Source organism: Ammospiza nelsoni, chromosome 19, assembly GCF_027579445.1.
Source record: "Ammospiza nelsoni isolate bAmmNel1 chromosome 19, bAmmNel1.pri, whole genome shotgun sequence".
Lineage (NCBI taxonomy): Eukaryota > Metazoa > Chordata > Aves > Passeriformes > Passerellidae > Ammospiza > Ammospiza nelsoni.
Window position 1 is genome coordinate 5,957,899 of NC_080651.1, and position 23,312 is coordinate 5,981,210.

The window sequence follows — 23,312 nt, forward strand, 5'->3', positions numbered from 1 at the left end:
GCGCTCTTCCCGCCGGCGGGTGGATGTGCTCTGCGCTCGGCAGCGGTGCCGGGCAGGCGGAAGCAGCCGCCGGCCTGTCCGCCTCGGCCCGGCGGGACTCGGCCGGACTCGGCTCCGCTCAGCCCGGCTCGGGCGGGTTCGGCTCGGCTCGGCCCGGCCGGGCTCGGTCCGGCTCGGCTCCGGCGGGTTCGCTGGACTGGGCCCGACTCGGGCGGGCGTAACTCGGCCCGGCTCGGTTCGGGCTCCCGCGGCGGGGCTGAAGCGGGCGGGCGCCGCCATGGTGTGAGGGGCGGGGGCGAAGGGGCCGAGCCGGAGCCATGAACCTGCTCCCGGCCAACCCGCACGGTAACGGGCTGCTCTACGCCGGCTTCAACCAGGACCACGGTGAGGCTGCGGGCCCGGGGAGCCGGGTGGTGCCGCGGAGGGGCGGCGGTGCGGAGCCGGGGCCGGGCTGGGCCCGGGGCTGCCGCTGCCGTCACTGCGGGGTCCCGCTCGCGGCCCGGGGCTGCCGCCGCCCGGGGGATGCCCGAGGGGCGGCGGCTGCGGGGCTGGAAGGAGCCGGGCGGGCGGCTGGCAGCGGAGGGTTTGGTGGCTCTGCCGTTGTTGCGGTCGTGTCCGTGCCCAGCGCTTGGGAGAGGTGAATGGGGGGTGGGTGAGCGGAGCGGGAGCAGGCTCAGGCTTGCTGCGCTTGGCTGCTCACCCTGTGTGGCTCCGGCAGGCTCTCACAGCTTCAGCGGCTTCCTTGGCAACTGCTCACTGTTCAGCCCTTTCTTCCTCAGTCTGACTACTCCACATTCAAAATGAGTGGTGTAACTGCTTTCTTCTTTCTTTTTACCTGGTTTGTATTTTAAAAACTGCGGTTAACACTACTAATCACATTGCCAGGCAAGCACTGATACAACAGCCCCGGTGCATCCTTGGCTTATCTTTTCCCTTTGTTAGAGGGGAAGGCCTTCAGAAACAGGGTGCATGTTCCTCATCCTGCTCTGGCAAGACAAAAATAGCACCAGTCTTATGAGTAAGTGTCGTTTTTGTGGAATAAGGAGTAGAAGTTCATCATTTTGTAACATCCTTTTGCCTTAACAAATAATATTCTTGCTTAAGACACTCTGGCAGCCTCTGTTGCTGTAGACTGCAGCTCGTGTACCTGTTGCTGACGCCGTTGAAGTCGTGTGTAAACCTGAATTATTCTGTTGATTTTACTCAAAGGTCTCTGATGACATCTTGGCAATAGCACATGAAGGAGGTAATGAGGTGAGAGCACCTTGGCAGCTCTCTTCCTCCTATCCCACAGACATGAAAAGAATAGAATAGCTTGTTTCTCAGCAGTTCAGCATTTATTTTCATCTTTCATTCAACAGAGATGGAAAAAGATTTTTGAGCATGAGCTTAATTTCAGATCTGTAATGGAGCAGTGATATTTGGTGCTTGGCCTGTAGAGCTGTGTAAGAAGAAAAGTTTCTCTTTTACTGCAAAATGCCTTTAGATCATCATTTTAGTGTAAAATTTGTTTGTTACGAAGGCTCCCTTAATTCCATAGCAATTAATGCAAGACATCCCCCTTCTCCAAATGATATCACTTCCAAAGCACCTTAAGGAATTTGTCTTGGCAATCATGACTGTATTCATGTCCCATCCACCTCACCTGGCCAGACAATTGAGTGATGACAAAAAAACATGAAGAGAAAACACAACTGGTTCTGTTTGGCAGCTGCTGTTGGGATGATGACGCTGCACTGCAGTAACTCAGTGACCTTTAATGAGTTTAGGGCTCCTGTAAAGTGCTGAAGGGCAGGTGGTGTGTGGCCACCTGAGGGAGAGCAGAGGGAGGGAAAGCTCCCTGCTTCCTTCTTGCTCTGCCAGGAATAGAACGTGAGTCACTGGAGTGCTGGAGCTCACAAGCGTGGGTGTCTGCATGTACTGCCACAATAACCTGATTTCTTGGTAATTTAAGACTGGCCGATCCCACAAGGATGGGAGAACAGGAGGAACCATCAGAGAAATCTCTCTGGGGCTGCATCTCCCTGACTGGCAAGGGATAAAGCAGCTGTGGTTGTTCTGCCATGGGCCTCCCTCACTCTGACTTGAGTGATGCTGCTTTATATCAGATGCCTTTGCTACTTTTAGGCTTTAAATTAGAAAGAAACAGTGTAGCACAAGGAAATGGAAGTTGTTAGTTGTTTGAAGTCAGAATATTCTGATTTTATCTTCCTTATTTTGAGACTGTGAGCTCCTGATTTCAGATCCTTTCTTAATGCTTAGAGAAGGACACTGAAGTGCTTTTCAGAAATAAAGAGACAAAACATCATGGCCATTTAGTAAATGGCCATACCTGTAAATTGCTGACAGATTTCTCTTTTGTCACTGTTGCAGCCTAAAGCTGCTTTGGAAACTGAGGTGTGGGTTTGTTTTGGTGTGGAAACCCTTGACTTATGTGTTTACTCTTCTCCAGTGGGCTGGGATGCTTTGTAGGACCCCAGTGTTGGTAGGGTCCTGTGCTCTTGGCTTTACACAGCATTTCTGGTGGAAAACCACCATGGCACAAACTGTGCTGGACATTGTCACTTCCCTGTGCTCCACTGCTGCCCTGTGGCACCTCACACCCCAGAGCCTGCAGGTTTCTCTGTGCCCCTTCAGCCTGTGACATCTCCTAAAGGCTGGTCATTCATTTAACCCTTCCTTTTCCTGCAGATTTGGAGGAGCAAAACTCACTCTGCTCTCACTGGCACTGGTGGCAAAAAGCACTTTTACTGTAGGAACAAGCACAACTAGGGGTCAAGGCAATTACTCTGTAATCATTACATTTTTTAAAAAAACGTATATGAGTTATCTTTTGTCAATGTCTTTTCAGCTCATCTGTCCCTTCTTGAAAAGAGAGGTGCACTTCTTGTGGAAGGAATGAACCTGAGGAAGTGTCCCTTCCTCTGAGCCCCTTCAGCTCTCACATGGAAGGGCTTACAAGCTGTAGCTATGAAATTTGTGATTCCAGTGGAACAGAAATCAGTCAGATGGGAATCACCAAGCTTCAAAGCTGTTCCTATAATTGAAGCAGGAACAGGAATCTTCCTCTGTAGGGTTTTCTTCTCTTGTTTGACTCAGGGGTTGCCGTGCCTGAGAGCTTCAAATCTCTGTGGGTAGTGATGGACCACATGGGGAATTTCACTGTTACTCACATCCCCATGTTCTGCTGTGCTGTCTGCAGTTAAAAATGTGGATATTCCCAAGGCATTAAAGCAGCCCACGTCTTACTCATGAGGTTGGTCCTGCAGAAAGCTGTAGTGGTGCTGCAGGAAGTGTAAAGTGTGTGTTTGATTGCATCAGGAATGCTGCATTTGGGTTGTTGGGAGCTTCTGGGATCACCACAACTCAAACCTTACAGCACTTTCTTACTGGGAACAGCTTCAGCATCCCTTCCCTTTGACTTTCCTGTAAATACAGGATGGGAGTAGAAAACTGGTGCTGGAAAATAATTGCATGGATCAGCTGTGACGAGCAGATCAGTTCTCTCCTGTACAGCAGTGCATTTTGGAGAGGGGAAAGTTTGCAGTGCAGTTGTCTCCTGTACAGCAGTGCTTTATGTACAGGGGAAGGTTCCAGTGCAGTTCTGTCCTGTACAGCAGTGCTTTATGTACAAGGGAAGGTTTGCAGTGCAGTTCTGTCCTGTACAGCAGTGCTTTATGGAGAGGGGAAGGTTCCAGTGCAGTTCTGTCCTGCTTTATGGAGAGGGGAAGGTTCCAGTGCAGTTTGCTGTCCCAGGGCTGGAGATCACTGCAGCTCTTACAGCCAGAGCAAATCAATTCTGAGGGGGGAGGAGAGAAAGTCAGCAGGGTTCATATCAAAGCCCATTGCAATATGGTTGCTAATCCTGCTAAAATTATTACATTCACATTATCTGCTTTGTGTGTGTGTTTATCTATGTAAACAAGAACTTTGTGCACTTAATTTATTACAGTAGCTTGGACAGGGTGAGGTTGTACCTGGGAGTTTTTTGGGTTAAGGGCATAGGTTTTTGTGTTTTGTTTTCTTCCCCCACACACCCTGTGATTGTTGGAGTATCAAGTTTGGGGAAGGGCTGTGTTTAGACAGAGCTCCTCAGCTTTTATTTGAGGGGTTCAAATCACTGCAGTACATAAGAATAGAACCAGAGTAACTGGAAGTTATGTTCCAGTACCTCAGAGCTCTGTAACTGGATTTTTGGTACAGTACACACAAATTGTGAGCAGCCAACCTCCCAGTGACAGCAGCTTCTTGGTGACTTGGCATTGCTGTGATTTCACAGTGGCATTGCTTTGTACCAGTGCCTGTGTTCACCTGTTAGCAGGGCAAGGAGCAGGACAAGGAACTGGCAGCTTAATGGATTCCACTAAAGAAGCACATGCATACTTCTATGTAAAAAAGTACAATTCTTTTCCAGAGATTTTTAATCTGGCTTCTGCTCGTGTCCTGGGTTAGACCTCAGCTATTGGCATATAATCATTGGCATGGTACAGCAGCCAGCTCTTGTTAGCACAGTTGGAAAAGCTGTTTGATGAGCACTGTGCTCTGGAAACATCCACAGCAGAGTTGCAATCATGAGGTGAATTTGGATCTATTAAGAAAGGAGGGAGCTCACTCATAAACATTAAGATGCTGCTTTCCTGTACTCTAGTGCATGGCACAGGATCCAGGTGGGTTGGGAATTGGTTTCCTTTCCTTCTATTGTTTTCTTACCAATACCAAGACATTTCCACCAGGCCAGCGTAGAGGACAACTTCTCTGGAAGATTTTCACTTGCCATCACTAACAGAGCCTGTGCGTGCTCTTCAGCTCAAGTGGAACCATGCAATTGTTGGGCAATGCTTTCCTAACCCTCTGGCTCTTGCTTCCTTTTTGAGTGTACCTGGCAAATACTATATATGTGTATATATATGTGCTTTTACCACAGGATGCTTTGCATGTGGAATGGAAAATGGATTCCGAGTTTATAATGCAGATCCACTCAAAGAAAAAGAGAAACAAGGTAAAACACTCACTTATTACACCATGCTGCTCTGTGTTGGAAGCTCAGCCTTCTCATTTTTTCCTGACTGATTCTTGCTCAGCTTTCACTTTTCCACCCCTGGAAGGCTTTGAACAAAGCCTCAGGAGAGGCAGCTCCTGCTGCTCCCACAGGGACTCTCACTCGTGCCACTGCCTGGTCAAAAGTCTCCCTGCTGTTAATTTGCACAGTTGGCTGATGAGGAATTTGTCTCAGCTTCTGGCAGAGTTGTGTTTGCTGTTGCTCATGTTTGCAGCCTGAGTAGGAGAGGCATTTCCTGGGTGTTTAGGAGCAGGAGTGGCTCCCTGCAGCCATCAGTTGTTCTGTTCTTGTGTGCTGATCTGCATGATCCAGTGTGGCAGTGAGACTCCAGGCTTTTTCCTGGAGATCTCAATGTAACATTTCTCATACTCAAGAGAATTGTCTGCACGAGCACTGAGAGGTCAGACCTCTAATGCTCTAAATATTTATCTTCTATGTATGCTTTTAAAATTTGGGAGGATCTTTATGTGGTAAAGCTGCTCCTGTGTCTTAACAGGAGTCAGTAGATGAGCTGTGTTAACAGTGGAGCTTTTTATCAGAAAGCAAACAAAGCTGAGTCAAAATATGGGAAACTGAAACTGAGCCATGTCATTCTACCCTAAATATAGGAAGTGAGCTGCTAAACAGGTTTCCCAGCACTTTCAGCCTGTGGTGAGAAAAGGGATTTAATAAGAGGAAAAATGTATTTAAACTAGCAATACCTACAAAATCAGGCACATTTTCACTTGCTACCACTGTGAGGATTTTATTCACTGTTCACATGGCCAAAGCTGACAAACTATTTTCTGTGCTTAACAGAAAATTCTTCCATAAGCAACATGCCTTGGGACTCTCATGTGTGACAGTGTGCTCAAAGAGTCAGGGTTAGACTGAAATCCTGTAGAGTTCCTTGTCAAAACTCTCCCTGCCAGTAGCTCTGGATGGAGATGCTTCCAGAACTCCTGTGGTGAGAAGTTCCTTATGAGTCAGATTGCTTTCCCTGTGGATCCTGAGAGCTCTCACTGAGCTGCCTGTGTAGGCACACAGAGATCCTGTTCATTGTTCCTGTGGGTTTAAACCTGCCCAAGACACTCCCAGCTGGAGCTTGTCCATTTGATTTTCTCTGTAACCCAGCATGAAACCAAATCTTGCTGCAGCCCCAGCTTGTCTGTCTTACATCCAGGAGTTCCAAGAAATTCCCATCCAGGCAATGACTCAGTGCTCTTACACAGATTCAGAACACATTGCACATTCCTGAATTGTTTCAGGTTATCCCTTGTAAATACTGCAGAGCTTTCTGTCACAGTGATAACACCTCTTCATAGCAGAGTGTGCTGTCCTGCTTTAGTGGAGTCAGGAGGAGGATCTGGTGCAGAAAGTTGTTCAAGTACAACTGTTCAGGAAGGAAACACAGCACTCAGAAGTGCTGTTGAAGAAACCACAAGGGCTTGTATGAAATCCAGGGCTTTACTGCTCCAGTATGAAGAACTTTCAAGGAATCCACATTCTCTGGTTTTTAAGGGCAGCTCTTCTTCTCAGGTGCCTGAGAAATGTGCTGGATAACACAAGCTTTTCTTGTAACAGTGGTAAAAATCAGATGGCAATTTAACCAGTTCTGACACTTTCAAATGAAATATTTGTCTTGCAGAGTTTCTAGAAGGTGGTGTTGGCCACGTGGAGATGTTGTTTCGTTGCAACTATTTAGCACTAGTAGGTGGAGGAAAGAAGCCCAAGTACCCACCCAACAAAGGTGAGCTGGAGGGGTGCACCCTGCAAAGGCCAGAGAGCTCCCAGAGGGGTGCACCCTGCAGAGGCCCCCTTGCCCTGTGTGACACTGCTGACAGCTCCCACAGCAGGGCCCTGAGCTGCTCTCCTGAGGGTCAGGTGAAGGGGATGCTGCTGCAGGTTTAAGTCACCGTGGTGCAGTGAGTTGCAGCACTGCTGGTGCAGTGTTGACAGGCTGCTGCCTGCAGGGACTGCTCTCCATCCAGGGCCTGCTGACCTTCTCACAGGGAGCTCTGCAAGGAGCAGGAAGCTCCCTGCCTGGCAAGCTTTGTAGGAAAATGCACTACTTTTTTCAACTACTGCATTAGTTCTTTCATAACCCTCAGAGCAAACAAAAAAAAGCTGTTTTTCCTTAGAATGATATGTGGTTTTTGTCAGGAGTTGACCAGCTCCTGCCTGCACAAGTTACAGTGTGAGTGAGGGGGTGCCTCAATGCCTTTGGTTAGCAGGATGCCTGTCTGCAGCTGCTTACCCATTGGGTGAACCTCTTGATCAGACTGCAAGTTGTTATAAGGGAGCTGTGGATTTTTGAACGTGCCTTGATGGTCTGATGCAATCTCTGCCCTGTTGCAGTCATGATCTGGGATGACCTGAAGAAGAAGACTGTCATTGAGATAGAATTTTCCACAGAAGTCAAAGCAGTGAAGCTGCGAAGAGACAGGTGGGTACAGCAGAGGGTCCAGCTTGGCTCTGTGCTCCCACTCACTTCCAGCTGCTTGTACAAGGAAAAGATCCTGCTGTAAAACCAGCAGGTGAAACTGGGGCTGGGCTATTAGGTGTAAATAGGCCACAGTTTAAGTGTACTGCTCTGTGAAGCTTTGGTGAAAAACCTACAAGACTTCCTGATCCCCTAATGCAGGGAAATGCTCTCCTGTGGCTCCTGCTGGTTTTCTAGGTATGGAGGGGAGTGAAGAAAATTCCAGCAGATCCCTGGAGCAAGAGCAGCTGTGAACAGCTGGAGTCTGTGTGTGCGTGGGTGGAGGGGCTGGATAAAAGTGCTTTGCAGGCTTATCATTGCATGGCTGCTGCAAGGCTGGGAGTCTCTTGTGGGGGAGGGCAGGAGGAATGTGGCTGTTCAATCAGCTGAAAGTCTTTGCAGGTCTGAATAAATGTTTGTGTCCCTGTTTTATCCCCCCAAGTCACGGGAACTTCTGCTCTGTTTCAGAATTGTGGTTGTCTTGGACTCGATGATTAAAGTTTTCACCTTCACACACAATCCCCACCAGCTGCACGTCTTTGAAACCTGCTACAACCCTAAAGGTTGGTTGTACACGTGGGCTGGGGAATGGAAGCAAGTTTATTGTGTTCCTGACGTTCCATTTATCTTCAGCTGCCTCAGCCAGTTCTTTAGAAGTTATTAAACACTTACTGCACTGCAGTCGTGTCCTTTGGAGATGCTTTTGTGTTTATAGAATGGTTATTAGAATTTATAAATACTTGGCCCAGAAAAGCTGTTTCCTGTGCTCATGTTATAGATGTGATTTCTGAAGAGCTTTCTTCTGTAAAGAACCTGTATTTTTAGTGGAAGGTTAATTATAAACACAAATTCCAGTAAAGTACATCATTTCTCTTTCCTAATAGAGCTGGAGGTGTTGAGCAAACTCTTCTCTCCTGGTAAAAAGAGCAAATGATAACTGTTGAGCAAATAACAAGGAGCAAACTGATACTGTTCTTTCTAAATAGCAAGGCCTGGCTGTGGCTGTTGTTGATCCATTGTACAGGATTGGAATCCCCATCTCTGAGGGTTTTCCTGCCTTCCTGCAGCAAACTTGGAATTGCTGCCAGGGAGTCCCAGCCTGGATGCAGCTCCAGCAGCCTGACTGACTGACAGGCAGGGCATGCAGGAGGAGGAGGTTTTTTCTTGCACTGAGGTTTCAGGAATTCACTTGGCACCCACAGAACACCTGGGATTGGTGTGATTTACCTCAAATGGGCCACAAAACATTACAAAGAGAAAGGTGCCAGTGGTGTAAGAACCAAGTTCAAACACAAATTAATCATAGTTTCACTGATGGAGCAGAAGCTCAGATGTCATCCCTGATAAACTCTTAACACTTTCTGAGCTGCTAAGGAGACCTTTTAACTTCTTAAAATAGCTGTGATGTAATGGACTGACTGGGCTGATCTGCAAAACCACCCAGATTCTGGATAACCACAGCTGGATTACATTGAAATAAACTGAAATAAACTCCAGATGAGAGCAAGTTTAAATAATGCTGCTCCTCTGCTTAACTGTGCTCTGCACTCATGGACAGGTGATGTTTTGGGACCAGCAGTTAATGTCATGGCTCTAGCCATTAAAATGAGATTCTGATTTACTCAGAATTGTATTTTAGAAACTTACATTTGAAAAGTTGATTAGGATATGGAAATGATCCAATTGTTTATTTTTGTTTTGTCTTTCAGGTCTCTGTGTCCTTTGTCCCAATAGTAATAACTCTCTCCTTGCATTTCCTGGAACACACACTGGCCACGTGCAGATCGTGGATCTGGCTAACACAGAGAAGCCTCCTGTGGACATCCCAGCTCATGAAGGAGTCTTGAGCTGTATTGCTTTAAACCTGCAGGGAACAAGAATTGCAACAGCATCAGAAAAAGTAAGAATGATCTCCCCTGCCTCTGACCTACTGTTTGTTCTAGTGTAGTGAGATAAAATAGCAAGTCACATCCTTTGGAGGAGAGACAGAGAAATACCTGCTGGGAAAATCTGCCACTGAACTGTGCACTCTCAGTCCTTCTTATGTTCCCTGCTCCTCTGGGATGCCCAAGCAGCCAGCAGCCAAGGGCTGTGCCTGAGGTAGTTTTGTTTTAGCTGGCTGTAGCAGTGATTCTTCAGTGACATTTAAACACAACTTAGCCCGAGTAGTTCATGTCTTTGATGTGTTCTTCAAGAGGTACTGTTAATTTTTTAAAAAAAGCACGTGGAGGGGAGAGCTTATTTGCATTCTTCACCTTTATTATTTTCTGCTTAAATTCACTCCAGACCCAGTGGCTAAAGAAATACTTGTAAATAGTTCAGTTGTAGTGGTAGGCTCTGTTCTGCTCTGGCTTAGCCCCTGTTACAGAGCAGGACAGGGTGGGCTGCCCCTCACACAGGAAGGGCCACGTGTTCCCTGGGGATGGAGAGACAGGACTCTGAGAGGAACATGAAGTCAGGGTGCAGTGCAGATCCCCTGTGCTGGGCTGGGGCACAGAGGCAAACATCACAGAGCTGTCTTCTCCCTGGGAACCACAGAGCTGCCAGGACATTTGTCTCCCCAGGGAATGTCAGGCAGATGGACCCATCTCCCTGAGCAGAGCTTTTGCTGCCTTCTTCCACTCAGCTGAAATCAGTTTCTTAAAGACAAGCCAAATTAATCCAAGGAGTCTCTGTTTCACATAGTTTCTACTGCCCAGCCTGTCACTCAAAGAGTTTAAAAAAAGAAAATGTATCCCAAGTCTCTCTCAAGCTTAATGATTGCCTGTCTCCTAAACAGAGTTCTAAAAGCTGCCAACTCCATTGCTAAATTGAGCCATTATCTGCTGCATCTGTATTAAACATTCCTTGTTTTGCATAGAGAAGAAGTTCAAGCAGCTTTTATTTTCCAACTGAACCAGGAGTCTGAGCCCAGTCAGCAAACATCTCAAGCCTGTCCCTGAAATCAAAACTAGGCTATATTTACCAAGCCTTTCTCTGCTGGGTGGTTATTTCCTGGTGTGTGACTGGAGGGCTGCCTCTGCTAACCAGGTGTGTCACAGGAGCTGCAGGTGGTGATGCACAGCCTTCCCTCATCAGAGGAAAGCAGCACTGATTTGTTGATCACTTTATTTGAGACACCCTGGCTCATTCGGCAGCTCTGTTCTCAGGCTGGGTGGCTCCAGCTGAAGGAGTTTCCCAGTGCAGAGTTCTGTCACCTGACTGGGTGGTGCTCACATTTGGATCAATGCAGATGGAGTGTGTGGTAACTGATTCTTCTGAGTTATGTCAGCTGAAACAGTTTTAAGACAAGACCAGCCACAGCTTGGTTATACTTAGTGGGAAAGAATTCCTCAGCAGCAATGAAAAATGCAGTGGTACTGAGGGAGCATGGCAGAAGGGACCCACAGGTCCTGGGCACACTCTGCACCAGCCAGGGTCTGCAAATCAGGGCCAGGGCTGCAGCAGTGCCTTGGAGAGACTTCCTGAGTCACCAAGTGACAAGATTGTACCCTGAGGCATTATAACATTGTGGTGCTGGTGTGTGGGGAAACTAGTGTTTGTTCTTCCCCAAAATAAAGAGAGGTTTGCAAATCTACCAAGAAGAAAACCCCAGCAGTGTGTGCAGGGCCATGCTGTTCAGGTAAAATTTTAGGATGCATTCACAGATGTAACGACAGTCTTGTGCCTTTCCTAATACAATGCTTGATTCTTTCCAAGGGGACCCTCATAAGAATATTTGATACTTCATCAGGGCATTTAATCCAGGAGCTACGTCGAGGATCACAAGCAGCCAACATATACTGGTATGTTCAGCTGTGCCAGCTGTGGCTGTGGCTGTGCTCTGCCACCCTGGCTGCCTCTGCACCTCCCTCTGGGCTCACTGCTGGGAGCCCTGTGAGGCCTGCACAGGCTGCAGGAGCAGGGACAGAGCTGGGGCTGTGCCAGGCTGACTCTGCTCAGCTCAGGTGGGAACTGGGGGATGCTGAAGTTCCCACTGACACCAGGGAGTGCCCTGAGGCACTGGAACACTGCTCAGGGGGACTGGGGTGAGCCTGGGGACAAGGGGAGCTTTATCAGGGAGCACCCAGGGCCCAGGTGTGACTGTCCCAGGAGCAGGGAAACCCTCTGCCCATTCCCCAGGAATCTCCCATTGCTGTGCTGAGCCCCACTGTGCAGCAGCTGCACCTTCTGCCCAGCCCTCAGAGCAGAGCTGGTGCATTTCCTTCCAGCAGTGTCACAGTGACCCACACAAGGTGTCCATGGCAGGGCTGCTGCTGCTGCCACTGCAGGGCCTGTTCTGGAGCTGCTCATCCCAAAGCAGCCCTGGCTCAGGGCAGCCCCTGCTCCTCCTGAGCTGCTGTTACCACCCCCCCTGCCACTGTCTGCACCAGGGCTCTGGGTCTGTCCCAGCAGAAATCCTGCAGCTGTCTGTCTGTCTGTCTGTCTGTCTGTGTTCTCTGCAGTATTAACTTCAACCAGGATGCTTCCCTCATCTGCGTCTCCAGTGACCATGGCACAGTCCACATTTTTGCTGCAGAAGACCCCAAAAGAAATAAGCAGTCAAGGTAGGGATGGAGCCATTCTGGGGGCGGGGGGTCCTTGAGCTTCAAATTGCCTTTAAAACACTGGCCCTGTCACTCAGGAGCAAAATCTCCACACTGCTGAAGGTGGAAAAATTTATCTGCTGAGCAGGCATGAAGCTGCAGATTCAGTAATCTCTGGTAATTGCCAAGTTCCTGCTGTCCCTTGCAGGGCTGTAGCATTTCAATAGAGGCTCAGCGTAGGTTTTAGTGGACCTTAGGATGAACATACGTTGTGGAATCCTTCCTGTACTAAAAATCTAAAAGCCTTCTGGCAGTTTTTGCAGTCACTTAAAGTCAGCAAAGTAGCTGTAGTGTCTCCCTCCCTGTGAGGGGAAATTACTCAGGTTATCTGATTCAGTAAAAAAAATCAAGTGAAACCTTCACCTTGTTCAGTCACTCCAGCAGCTCTGAGTCCACCCTAGTCAACACCCTACCAACCTATTAATGCCTTTTTTTTTGTTTTCTCTTTCAGTTTGGCCTCTGCCACCTTTCTCCCCAAATACTTCAGTTCCAAATGGAGTTTTTCCAAATTCCAGGTTCCCTCAGGCTCTCCGTGCATTTGTGCCTTTGGAACAGAGCCAAATGCTGTCATAGGTGAGTGCTGGAGGCATCCCCAGGGTCTGCCTTTGATCTGTGCTGCCTTGGAGGGAGGGAATGCTCTGCTGAGAGAGGGCTGTGTCCCTGTCATCCAAGAGCTCTGGCTGCTCCCACTGCCCACAGAGGCTGGCATGGGGCTGGCACAGCACGGGGCTGGCAGGGCTGGTGTCCCATGGATCCCTCCAGAACCTCTGTGAGTCTGAAGGGCAGCTGATGCTGGAGCAAAGCACAGCACCCCTGGCACAGCCCCCTGACCCTGCCTGTTTGTGTTGCAGCAATATGTGCAGATGGCAGCTACTACAAGTTCTTATTCAACCAAAAAGGGGAATGCTCAAGGGATGTGTACGCTCAGTTCCTAGAAATGACAGACGACAAGCTCTGACTGAGGGAGGGGAGTGCCCGGCTCAAAGCACTGCCTCGGCCACCCGGCCTTTGAGGGACAGATCTGAGTGTCCAGCACTGAGCCAGAGGTTCAGCACAGCTCATGGAGAAGCCTGGCTCAACATGATCACAAGCAGCTCTGAAGTAGTGGACTACATTTGTTTGTTCTCATTTCTGCAAGTATTCATCATGAAAATAAATCTCTTTGGGTTACTGTCACCAACTCAAGTTATCAAGATGTGGCTTTCAACAAGCTTGTGCCTATTGGGTTTCTCTTTAGTCTAAACTGTGACATGACTGTAGCTCCAACAAGAGTGCCTGCCACAGGGAGAGCTCTGCAGGGGCTGTCCACACCTTCAGCTGGCTTTAGGAAAAGGGATGTGAGACCAGAAGATTTTAGGCTTTGCTTTACTTCCACTGCATGGCTGGGAGCGGGGAACACTGGGTCATGCTTGCTCCTCCCTCCCCTGGCACAGCTGAGGGAACAGAGGTGACAAGTATGGAGCAAGGGACGCCTGTAGATCAAGTCCTGCTTGTCCTCTGACCTGGTGCCCAGGGCTGGGGGGTGGTGGTCCTGTGGCCCTGCCAGTGCTGCTTCAGGTGAGGGATCAGCATTGCTTGTCCAAGGTGCCCAACTCCGTGAGGCAGCTGGAGGCACCTTTGGGCAAGGGCTGCCCCAGCTCCCCTCTCCTGTGTGAGCAGCCAGGGCTGCTGTGGTTGTAGAGCTGATCCCTTCCATGATCCAACAGTCAGTACTGCTGTGACAGCTGTCAAACTGCTGCAGCTGGGAGGCTGGAGAGGCCATGGCCAGCTCAAGAACTGAACAAGGTGGCAGGAAGTTCCATGTCTGCAATGGCTTTAAACTTGCAAATTTGTCTTTTCTTTTTCCCTTTGAGCTGTCGCATACTCTTGCTGCTGGCCCAGGGACAGGTAGGTTAGACTGAACACAGACTTGTACACTCTTCCCCAAAAGTTGTTTCCCTATTTCCTGCTGACCTAAGGCACAAGCTCCTAACCCAGAACCTGAGACAGCCCCAAGTTTGGCATCTGTGGCACTGAACCCTGGGGCAGGGAGCCCTTGCTCTTCTCAAAGCTAATTTCACAGATGCTTCAGCCCTGACACTCTGTGACTTCAGTTGCAAACTCTAACTTTGACAAGTCCCTTTTAGTGTCATGTAACCTACTAAGGACTAACTCACCATGTTGATGTCAAGGTTGCATGTTGCTTTTACGCGTATTTAACCACAGGAATTGTTTTGCACACTTATTTGTAATATGTTATTTCTTTTAAATAAAAGTGACTAACTTTGCTGTATTCACTGATGGTCACAGCCATGGTTTCCATTGCTCCAGGCTGGGGGATAAACATGTGAGTCAATAGTGGTGGCTGCTGAAGGACAGGAGCTCAATCTGCTGCATTAGGAGGGGACAGGAGCACGTGAGCCACTGCCTGGGCCATGCACCTTGCTGTCTGTCCATAAACAAGCCCAACTTCCCAGTGCAAACCAGTTCTTGTTCAGCACTTACCTCACCATTCCATCCCTGCTGGGCTGGGCCAGCAGAAGGACCTGGAGCTGTCCTCTCCTGGAGAAGGATGTGATGGGAGGTGCTGCAGATGGAAATCCTCTCCTGTGCCAGTGGAGCTGCTCCTGATCCCAGCACCAGGAAACTCCTGAACTCCCCCAGCCAGCCCTGCCCCTGCTCCCACAGCTCTGCTGGGCCTCAGCTGACCCCCTGTCCCTGTTATCCTAGAGCTGACAAGCGATTATGAACACATTTCTGGGGAAGATTTAAACTCTTCTAAACGTGTCAAATTTTCCCTAAACCTCTGCTCCAACGTGGCAGCAGGAATGAAAACATCACCTGTGCAGGCAGCCAGCAGTGCTGCAGTAACCCTGAGTGCCCTGACACACCTCAGCTGTCCTGTGCTACCTGCAAATGGATGTGATTAGGTGCAGCTGTTCCACAGGGATCAAATCCAGCACAGCATTGAGTCTTCCCAGCTGCTGCTGCCTCCAGGCTGCTCTGCCAGTGCTTCAGTGCTTGGCTCCTGTGGATGGATGTACCCAGAGTCTGCACAGCTCTACAATAATTGAACAGTGCTCAGTCAGTCACCTGGTGGGAAAAGGAATGGGGGCACTGATAGACTGGTGGTGCCACATGGCCACAGGATCACCCCCAGGCACCAGGAGGGCAGGGAGCTCCCACAGGCAGAGTAAACCACGACTGGAACACAAAGTATTGCAGCAGCATCTGTTCCTGAAGCACAGGGATGCACAGGGATCAGCAGCTCCTTTTGTATGGAACAGTAACTCAACGCCTTCTCTCCCCATTTTGCCATCTCTCTTCACAGTACTGTGTCACAGTTCAGAATCCTCACAGGAAAACTAATGAGTCAGTGCACTAAATTCTGCAGCAATTCCAGGTATCTGCCAGCAGGAACTGTGGAACATGAGGATTGCTTTCAGAACCTTTAGGTAGTCACAAAAAGGAGAAAATACAGAATTAATCAGTGCAGTTGGAGATGTGAGACACGACCAGTTCTTACAGACACAGCAGCCACAAAATGCCATCAGGCTGGGGCTGGGTCACACTGCTCTGCCTGCCCTGGGGCACAGTAACAATTACAGCACTTCACTGCCTCCATGGTCAGCTGTGCTCTTCTTCTTCTTCTTCTTCCCCAAGGACTGTGTTTATTCAGACCATTCAGACCCTGCTTTCTGTTTGAGGAACAGGCTCTGCCCATTCGGCTCCAAACACCAAACCCAGCAGTTCCACATCCATCCAAGGCTTGGGGAGTTGGGTTTCTCCCCAGCTCTTGAAAGCATTGCCATGAAAACCTGACCCAGCTTCCAGCAGAGTTTTCCTGGTCCTTGAAAACATTTCCCAACTTCTGAGAAACAGAGACTGTAACCAGTGAGACAAAGGGGATCGAACACCAAACCCACATTCACGACAGAGATTCCAGAAAGTGACATCTCCTAAAATTTACTTACAGAAATAATGATCCATGTAGGGCAGACACGTTGCTGTGCCCTCCTGTGCCCCAAGCACTGGCAGGGTCCAGCCCCAGGCCCCTCCCTGCCCGTGGCTTGGCTGGAAGGGGCACCTTGGCCTGGGGGGCTGGCACAGAAGCTGCATTAACCCCAAATATACACTGATATTCCAAACACACTTGTTGAGTAATTTCAACTTAGTTAATTTGCTGAATAAAATTTAATTTTATTTAAAAAAATCTTATACACTATTATTCACCTAGCCCTAGTTGTGAACAGATTCTCACTTCTGAAAATAAACCACATTCTAGTCAATTCATTCAACACCAAATTAAATTACTAGTACTGGATTTTTTTTTCTTAAAAAAAGTATGTTAAAACTTTACTTTTTTTTATTTTTAAAACCTCTAAAGAAAACGTTGCAATTGTACAGAAATGCTTCTTTTCAGGTTATGCTTTTTTTTTAAATGCCTGTTATAAATCCAGCTTGTGTAGAGTTTTTTTTTTTCATAGTTTTTTAATGTATTATCTGCAGAGACATTGTAACAGTTCCATTGTGTGGATGAACACAAAACTTGTACACATTTCTCATATTTGGTCTTTAGGTAAATAGTTTCCGAAAGCTGCCTAAAATAACCACTCCAAACTGTTCAGTCCATCATGAAAATACAGTTTTTCCTTTCGGAGCAGGAAAGGAAATATAAATAATGCATCTTTATTACAGAACAGGACAAAAACCAGATTCCGATGGAGCCGCCTCGGGCTCCCGCTCACCTGGCTGCAGGAGGAAATAAGACGTTGTGTGAGTTGAAGACTGAACAGCAGCCTTGTTTCAATTGAATTTTGAAATGTAAAGTGGAATCTATTACCACATTAAAGTGAGAAATTACTGATACATTTTAAAATGTTCAACTGCAGAACACACACTTAAAAAAAAAAAAAAAAAAAAATTATTACCATAATCTGGTAGCCACTGTTAGAAAACCACAACAGCTACTGGTCATGGAGACCCCGAGGTCAGTGTCTGACATCAAAGTGTTACAGAGAAACGGGGCAGATTAATTTCTACTGAAGGGTGCTTAAGCTTAAAAATATCGAATATACCTCTGACAAGATAATTTTACTCTTTTTAGAAGGACTTGTGATAAAGAATTTTATCTTTCTAAATGAAGAACAGTCTGTTATCTTAAACATACACAATATTAAGCGAGACTCTTGTTTTACTTTAGACTGGAAAAATATGCCAGGGACAGTCAAAGTCAACACAAAGTAACAAACAGCAAAAGGTAGCAGAGAGAGAAACAGGTAAGTGCAGCTCTGGTCAAATCCATAGCAGTTCTTTACGTCAGTTAACGGCTCATTTACATCAGAGTTTCTAATCAGTTACATGCAAGCCCAAAGAAGCGTTTGATCACTACACATGGTAATAAAATTTGATTAAATTTATCAGGCAACTGCTAAAATATGAAAATTTGCAGATGTAATAAAGTAGCTTTATCTGAACTTGAACAGGACAGACAAAAGTAAATCATTCCATTGGTTAAAAAAACCCTACATTCAGTTTTTTACCAAACAAAATTTCACATGAAAAGTAGTTGTGTGATTCCAAAGTTTCCGGAGTAGAAATGGAGCGATTTGAAATGTCAAAGACCCCATCGTTTTGCAAAGAAATGAAAATACACCTCAAAAATTTCTAATTCCACATGTGAACAACAAAATACTGCATATCTATCAACAACTGCATGGGTGGGTGGTTCGGAAAGGCTTTAGCTGCCACGGTGTCGGAATGGCTCCTGCCTCTGTTCCCTTTAGGAATTTACAATCGTTTGAAACCAGTCACACTAAGCGCTATCATGCTGCCGTTACACTGAGATCCTCAGTCCTGGGAAAAATCTGACAGATCCTGTTCAAGCTGCAGCCCTCCCAGCACACACAGTCCGTGGGCAGGAGGGGCGGGGGCACAGCCTCTACAACAACATGGTTCTGCAGTTTGACTTGAAATTACCAAGTTTTAAGGCCACCTGTGTTGGGTTTTGTTTCAGTGCTGAAAGTTGAAGTCTGATTCACAGGGCCCCTTTCCCCACTGCGTGAGAACATGTTCCAACATTTTAGGTGTTAGATTTAAGTGTCTCCTTTTGGCACCACGGAGTTTGTTTTTGTTGGTTTTTTGTGGTTTTTTTTCTTTTTCTTTGTGTTTTTTTTTTTTTTTTTTTAAAAAAGAAAGGAAAACTCCCCTAAAGTTTCTAGTTCTGGCTGCCTTTGTCACTCACTGCCACGGGTGGGGTGTCCACGTTCACAGCTATGACTATGCTCTCTCCATCCTCTGTTTTGATCCGTTTCAGTTCCTGTTGTTCTGCCTGGTCTCCGTTCTGGCGCTTGGTGGGGAGCGAGGCCGATGCGGACGCGTGGGTCGCCAACATGTGTAAAGGACTTGCAGCAGCTGCAAAAAACAGAACACAAATTCAGCACCCTGATCCTTGTCAAATCACACCCACAATACTCAGTTAGCAAATTTTATTGTACAATAACAAACTGAGTTTCTTATGGACCCCAGAGCTGACTCACAAGGAGCACACAATGCTGCCAGGCTGCTCTGCTGAGAGCAGGATCTGAAAGCACCTGGAAACTTTAGAAAGAAACTTTACTACACATGGAAAATGGAATTTGCTCTTCATTTCTTTCTTCTCAGATGGCACAAACATTGTTTCACCAATCACACAAATGTGTGTGTGAACACAGCTGTGTGTGTCACACAGACAAACACAAATCTGTGTTTCTATAGGCCCTCACTGTTTCTATAGGCCCCCATTTCTATAAAGCTCTCACTTTAGATGCTTTGCCTGAGAATTTCCTGGTTTCTTGCTGCTTTGGGAGTTACTGTAACAAGAGCCCAGGACCTGGAGCACACCTCACTGCACACCCATCACACACAGACAACAGTGGGAAGCTACAACTTTACTCTGTGTGCAGCCACAGTCCCTGCATACCCTACACCTGCCTAAAATAACCACTCCAAACTGTTCAGTCCATCATGAAAATACAGCTTTTCCTTGGCTGCCGTGTCAGGGAATGTGTGGGAATCAGCTGAGTTTTCAGAATCCAGGAAAAAAGAGAAAAATAACTATTCCTTACTTTTAAAAATAGCTTTTCAGTGTATTTCACATGGCTCTCAGCTCTATTCACACATCCCCTCTGACACACAAAGTGCACCTCAAGTCTGACTGTGATGCTTTTGCTGCTCTTAAGCTGGAAGTGAAGTGGCAGCAGCCAGAACACTGACCTATAAATGTCAGTGATGGCAAAGGAGGAAAAAGGAAATGAAGGAGATAATTCACTCCATTAGAAAGACTTGTGAGCAGAAATGCAGGTAATGAATTGATGTAAGACAACCCTAAAAGTATTTCTGTAAACATGTGACAAATATCAGTATCAGATACTGCATAAAGCAGAACTGTCAGAACCAGCTGTGAGGGTCTGCCCGTGCTGGGAGCAAGAGGGAGTGAGGGGAATGATGACAAAGCACTGCTGCCCACCCAGCCTGCCAAGGCCCACAGGGGAATGATGGATTCAGACATGAACCACCTCAAAACCTTCCAGAATTTTGGTCTTTTCAGTACAGGTTCAATAAAATCATAATAAAAAGTAACAGTTCAAAGAGCCAACCCACAAGCAAGTTCTGGTTTTCCTGTTGGTGGCTTCCAACAAACCACCTGGAAGGAGGCATCATTTGAACAGCTCTGATTTACAGGAGCTTCTTTTAAAACTTGTTTTTATCCTGGGTTAACAAGGAGAGAGGAAGAGGTGTCACCATGAGGAGAGGAGAGGAGAGGAGAGGAGAGGAGAGGAGAGGAGAGGAGAGGAGAGGAGAGGAGAGGAGAGGAGAGGAGAGGAGAGGAGAGGAGAGGAGAGGAGAGGAGAGGAGAGGAGAGGAGAGGAGAGGAGAGGAGAGGAGAGGAGAGGAGAGGAGAGGAGAGGAGAGGAGAGGAGAGGAGAGGAGAGGAGAGGAGAGGAGAGGAGAGGAGAGGAGAGGAGAGGAGAGGAGAGGAGAGGAGAGGAGAGGAGAGGAGAGGAGAGGAGAGGAGAGGAGAGGGAGAAAGAAAGAGAGGGAGAAAGAAAGAGAGGGAGAAAGAAAGAGAGGGAGAAAGAAAGAGAGGGAGAAAGAAAGAGAGGGAGAAAGAAAGAGAGGGAGAAAGAAAGAGAGGGAGAAAGAGAGGGAGAAAGAAAGAGAGGGAGAAAGAAAGAGAGGGAGAAAGAAAGAGAGGGAGAAAGAAAGAGAGGGAGGAAGAAAGAGAGGGAGAAAGAAAGAGAGGGAGAAAGAAAGAGAGGGAGAAAGAAAGAGAGGGAGGAAGAAAGAGAGGGAGAAAGAAAGAGAGGGAGAAAGAAAGAGAGGGAGAAAGAAAGAGAGGGAGAAAGAAAGAGAGGGAGAAAGAAAGAGAGGGAGGAAGAAAGAGAGGGAGGAAGAAAGAGAGGGAGAAAGAGAAGAGAGGGAGGAAGAGAAGAGAGGAGGAGGGGCCGTACCGGCGCTGCCCTGCCCCACGGCGGCGCTCAGGGGCACGATGTGCGTTCCGTTCTGGGTGACAGCTTTGATGGGCAGCTGGTGCTGGCCCAGCGGCGCCTGTTGCACTATGGTAACTGTCTGTAAGGGGGCGGGCTGCGAGGTCTGGATGATGCGACCAGCAGCTCCTATTGCAGCATGGCTAATAGCAGGGAGAGGCTCCACTTTCACTGCAAACAGGAGAGAAAATTTGGTTTAAATTAATAAAGTGCTCATGAGCCACTTGGTTTCACTCAATCAGTCCTCAGTGGGAGCGTGTTGTTTTATTACTTGCTCCAACAGATCTGAGAAATTACAATTTGAAATCTTCAGTTTTATTAAACACTTCAAGCATTGCTCTGTAAGTATTGATGCCCCACCCCTGAATGAAGCCTGGAGCAACCCAGGACAGTGGAAAGCATCTCTGCCCACACAAGATGGACTTTAAGGTCCTTCCAAACCAAACTCTTCTATGGTTCTACAATTCTAAATTTCAAACACTGATCCCTCTGCATCAAGCGGTGCCAAAACAACCCCACAGGTTCTTTCTTACCTTTGACTTCCTTGTGGTCTCCATTCTCTTGAGGTTCTACCTTGGGCTGGGTGACCATAGCAGCTTGTGTGACCACGGCCTGTCCTGCGACAGTGTAAGTGTTTGCTGGTGCCAGCCCAGTCACGTTGGTGACTGACACAGCTGGGATCTGGTGCACAACGTGAACTGTCTGAACTACAGGCTGCTGGGAGGTTGAAGTTGTCACAGGAGTTGCAACAGTGTAGGTGACGGGTTTGATAGCTTGTGGTAGCTGCCGTTGTACAGTAATTAAAACTGGCTGGCTAGAGAGAGGTGATCCTACCAACAAAGAGGTCAAAATTAGATTGCTAATGTTCATTATTTCTTCTAAGCCAGTTGTTCTTTTCAACTTCACATTAAAACATTAAAACCTCAGAGAAATAACAAGCTCCTTCACTAATGAGCCAGAAGGTAACAGTGGACAATGAAGGTCAGGACAAATGGTTATTCCCAGCTCCAGTCTCAAGGTAAGGGCTGTGCAACACCCACACACCTTCTGGGCACCCCAGCTCTGCCCCCAAACAAAGCTGTGCTTGGCACTCATTAATCAAAGCCCTTAGCACAGACAGGAATGTGTGTGCTGCAGGTGCTGTGTGCAGCATGGCTGACTGGGAATGCTGAGCAATGCACAGAACATCTCTGCCCTCTCTAGTGCCACATCCCCACCAAGAGACTGGATGGCAAATGTGCAGCAAAGAAGGAAATTAAACAAACACATCCTTATCCCATCATGCTCTATGCTCTTTTTGTTTTAAACAGGGAATTTCTTATCTCTCTTTATCCTTTCAATTCTTTTATCCTCCCCCACTGTGGGATGGCCACAGAGGTGTGAAAGGCCTTTCCTTATTTCTCTAACACACACACAACCTTACCTTTTGGGGTTTTTTCAAGACAACTGTTACAAGACAGCACAGCCCTACACAGGACAGAGGCACAGCCTGTCCTCAGCAACAGTGACCCAAGGTTCTGGAGTAACAACAGCCCCATGTGTTCAAACAGACCCTCCCTGGCTGCTCTCCTGAGCTTCTCAAAGATCTGCTCTGAAGAGCATACTCATTTTTATATACAAAATTATATATAAATAATAATATTCATTATTATTACATTATATTATATATTATATAATATTATATTTTATTATATAAAATAATATTTTATATATAAATTTTTTATAAATATATATTTGCTTTATATAATACAAATATAATATATATTTGTAATATATTTGTTTATATATTTTATATATAAAATTTTATCTTTTTATAGTTTTCATTTATTATATTTTATTATTAATATAATATAATATAATATAATATTACATTATATTACATTATATTACATTATATTACATTATATTACATTATATTATACTATATTATACTATATTATACTATATATTATATTACATTATATTATATTACATTATATTGTATTATATTGTATTATATTACATTATATTACATTATATTACATTATATTACATTACATTACATTATATTATATTATATTACCTTACATTACATTATATTATATTATATTACATTATATTATGGTATAGTATATGATAGTATAGTATAGTATAGGATAGTATTGTATATTACATTACATTATACTATATGATAGTATATTATAGTAGAGTATATGATAGTATAGTATATATTACATTGTATTGTATTGTATTATAGTATATATTGTATTGTATTGTATTATACTATATATTTTATTTTATTTATATCCTCACTTTTGGGTGCATATGAAGCCCTGGCAGTATCGGTGGCACCCTGTGCCCCCAGCCCTCTCTCACCTGGGGCGCTCTGTGCGAATCGCGCCTCCTGGATGACGGCGAGTTTTGGCTGGATGGTGCTGGGCTCAGGCTCCATGGGGACAGGAGATCCTTCCCTGGACAGGCTCTCGGGGGTCTGCACGCCACTGGAGTGTGCAGACAACACTCCAGAGTGATTAGGAGAAGCTGGGGCACTTCTGTAGTTAGAAATGAAAGCAGCAGCTGATGTGTTTTAACTTCTGAACTGTGAAGCCCATGGCCTTCCTCTAAGGAGAGTGTGACACACTGCCCTGTGCAGCAGGGGAGGGCACAGCTACAGCCCAGAGCTCTGCATCTTTTAAAAAGCTTCTGTTAAACAGGGACAG

General features: G+C 46.6%; 2 protein-coding genes across 2 annotated transcripts in view; one reads left to right on the plus strand and one right to left on the minus strand.

The window, feature by feature from the left end:
• Positions 1-63: 63 nt before the first annotated feature.
• On the plus strand, positions 64-14,382 carry WDR45B (WD repeat domain 45B). Its single transcript, XM_059486073.1, has 10 exons — positions 64-384; positions 4,925-4,999; positions 6,687-6,788; positions 7,397-7,484; positions 7,989-8,083; positions 9,230-9,420; positions 11,220-11,305; positions 11,966-12,067; positions 12,558-12,679; positions 12,958-14,382. The coding sequence occupies exons 1-10, from the start codon at positions 318-320 to the stop codon at positions 13,062-13,064; spliced, it is 1,035 nt and encodes a 344-aa protein (XP_059342056.1). The 5' UTR covers positions 64-317; the 3' UTR covers positions 13,065-14,382.
• A 1,878-nt stretch (positions 14,383-16,260) lies between these two features.
• The window catches only part of FOXK2 (forkhead box K2), a 45,799-nt gene continuing 38,747 nt past the window's right edge, over positions 16,261-23,312 (minus strand). The window contains exons 6-9 of the mRNA XM_059486072.1: positions 22,969-23,144; positions 21,147-21,443; positions 20,578-20,784; positions 16,261-18,499 (exon numbers count right to left, since the gene is read on the minus strand). Of these exons, the coding sequence (XP_059342055.1) occupies positions 18,303-18,499; positions 20,578-20,784; positions 21,147-21,443; positions 22,969-23,144 (877 nt within the window). The 3' untranslated portion in view covers positions 16,261-18,302. The remainder of the gene's footprint in view (positions 18,500-20,577; positions 20,785-21,146; positions 21,444-22,968; positions 23,145-23,312) is intronic.

Excerpts from the sequence above, each read along its gene's own strand:
- WDR45B (XM_059486073.1), top strand. The coding sequence starts at position 318 with ATGAACCTGCTCCCGGCCAACCCGCACGGTAACGGGCTGCTCTACGCC. Across the intron at positions 8,084-9,229 it reads AACCTGCTACAACCCTAAAG|GTCTCTGTGTCCTTTGTCCC; the intron begins GTTGGTTGTACA and ends TTTGTCTTTCAG. Across the intron at positions 12,068-12,557 it reads AAAAGAAATAAGCAGTCAAG|TTTGGCCTCTGCCACCTTTC; the intron begins GTAGGGATGGAG and ends TTTCTCTTTCAG.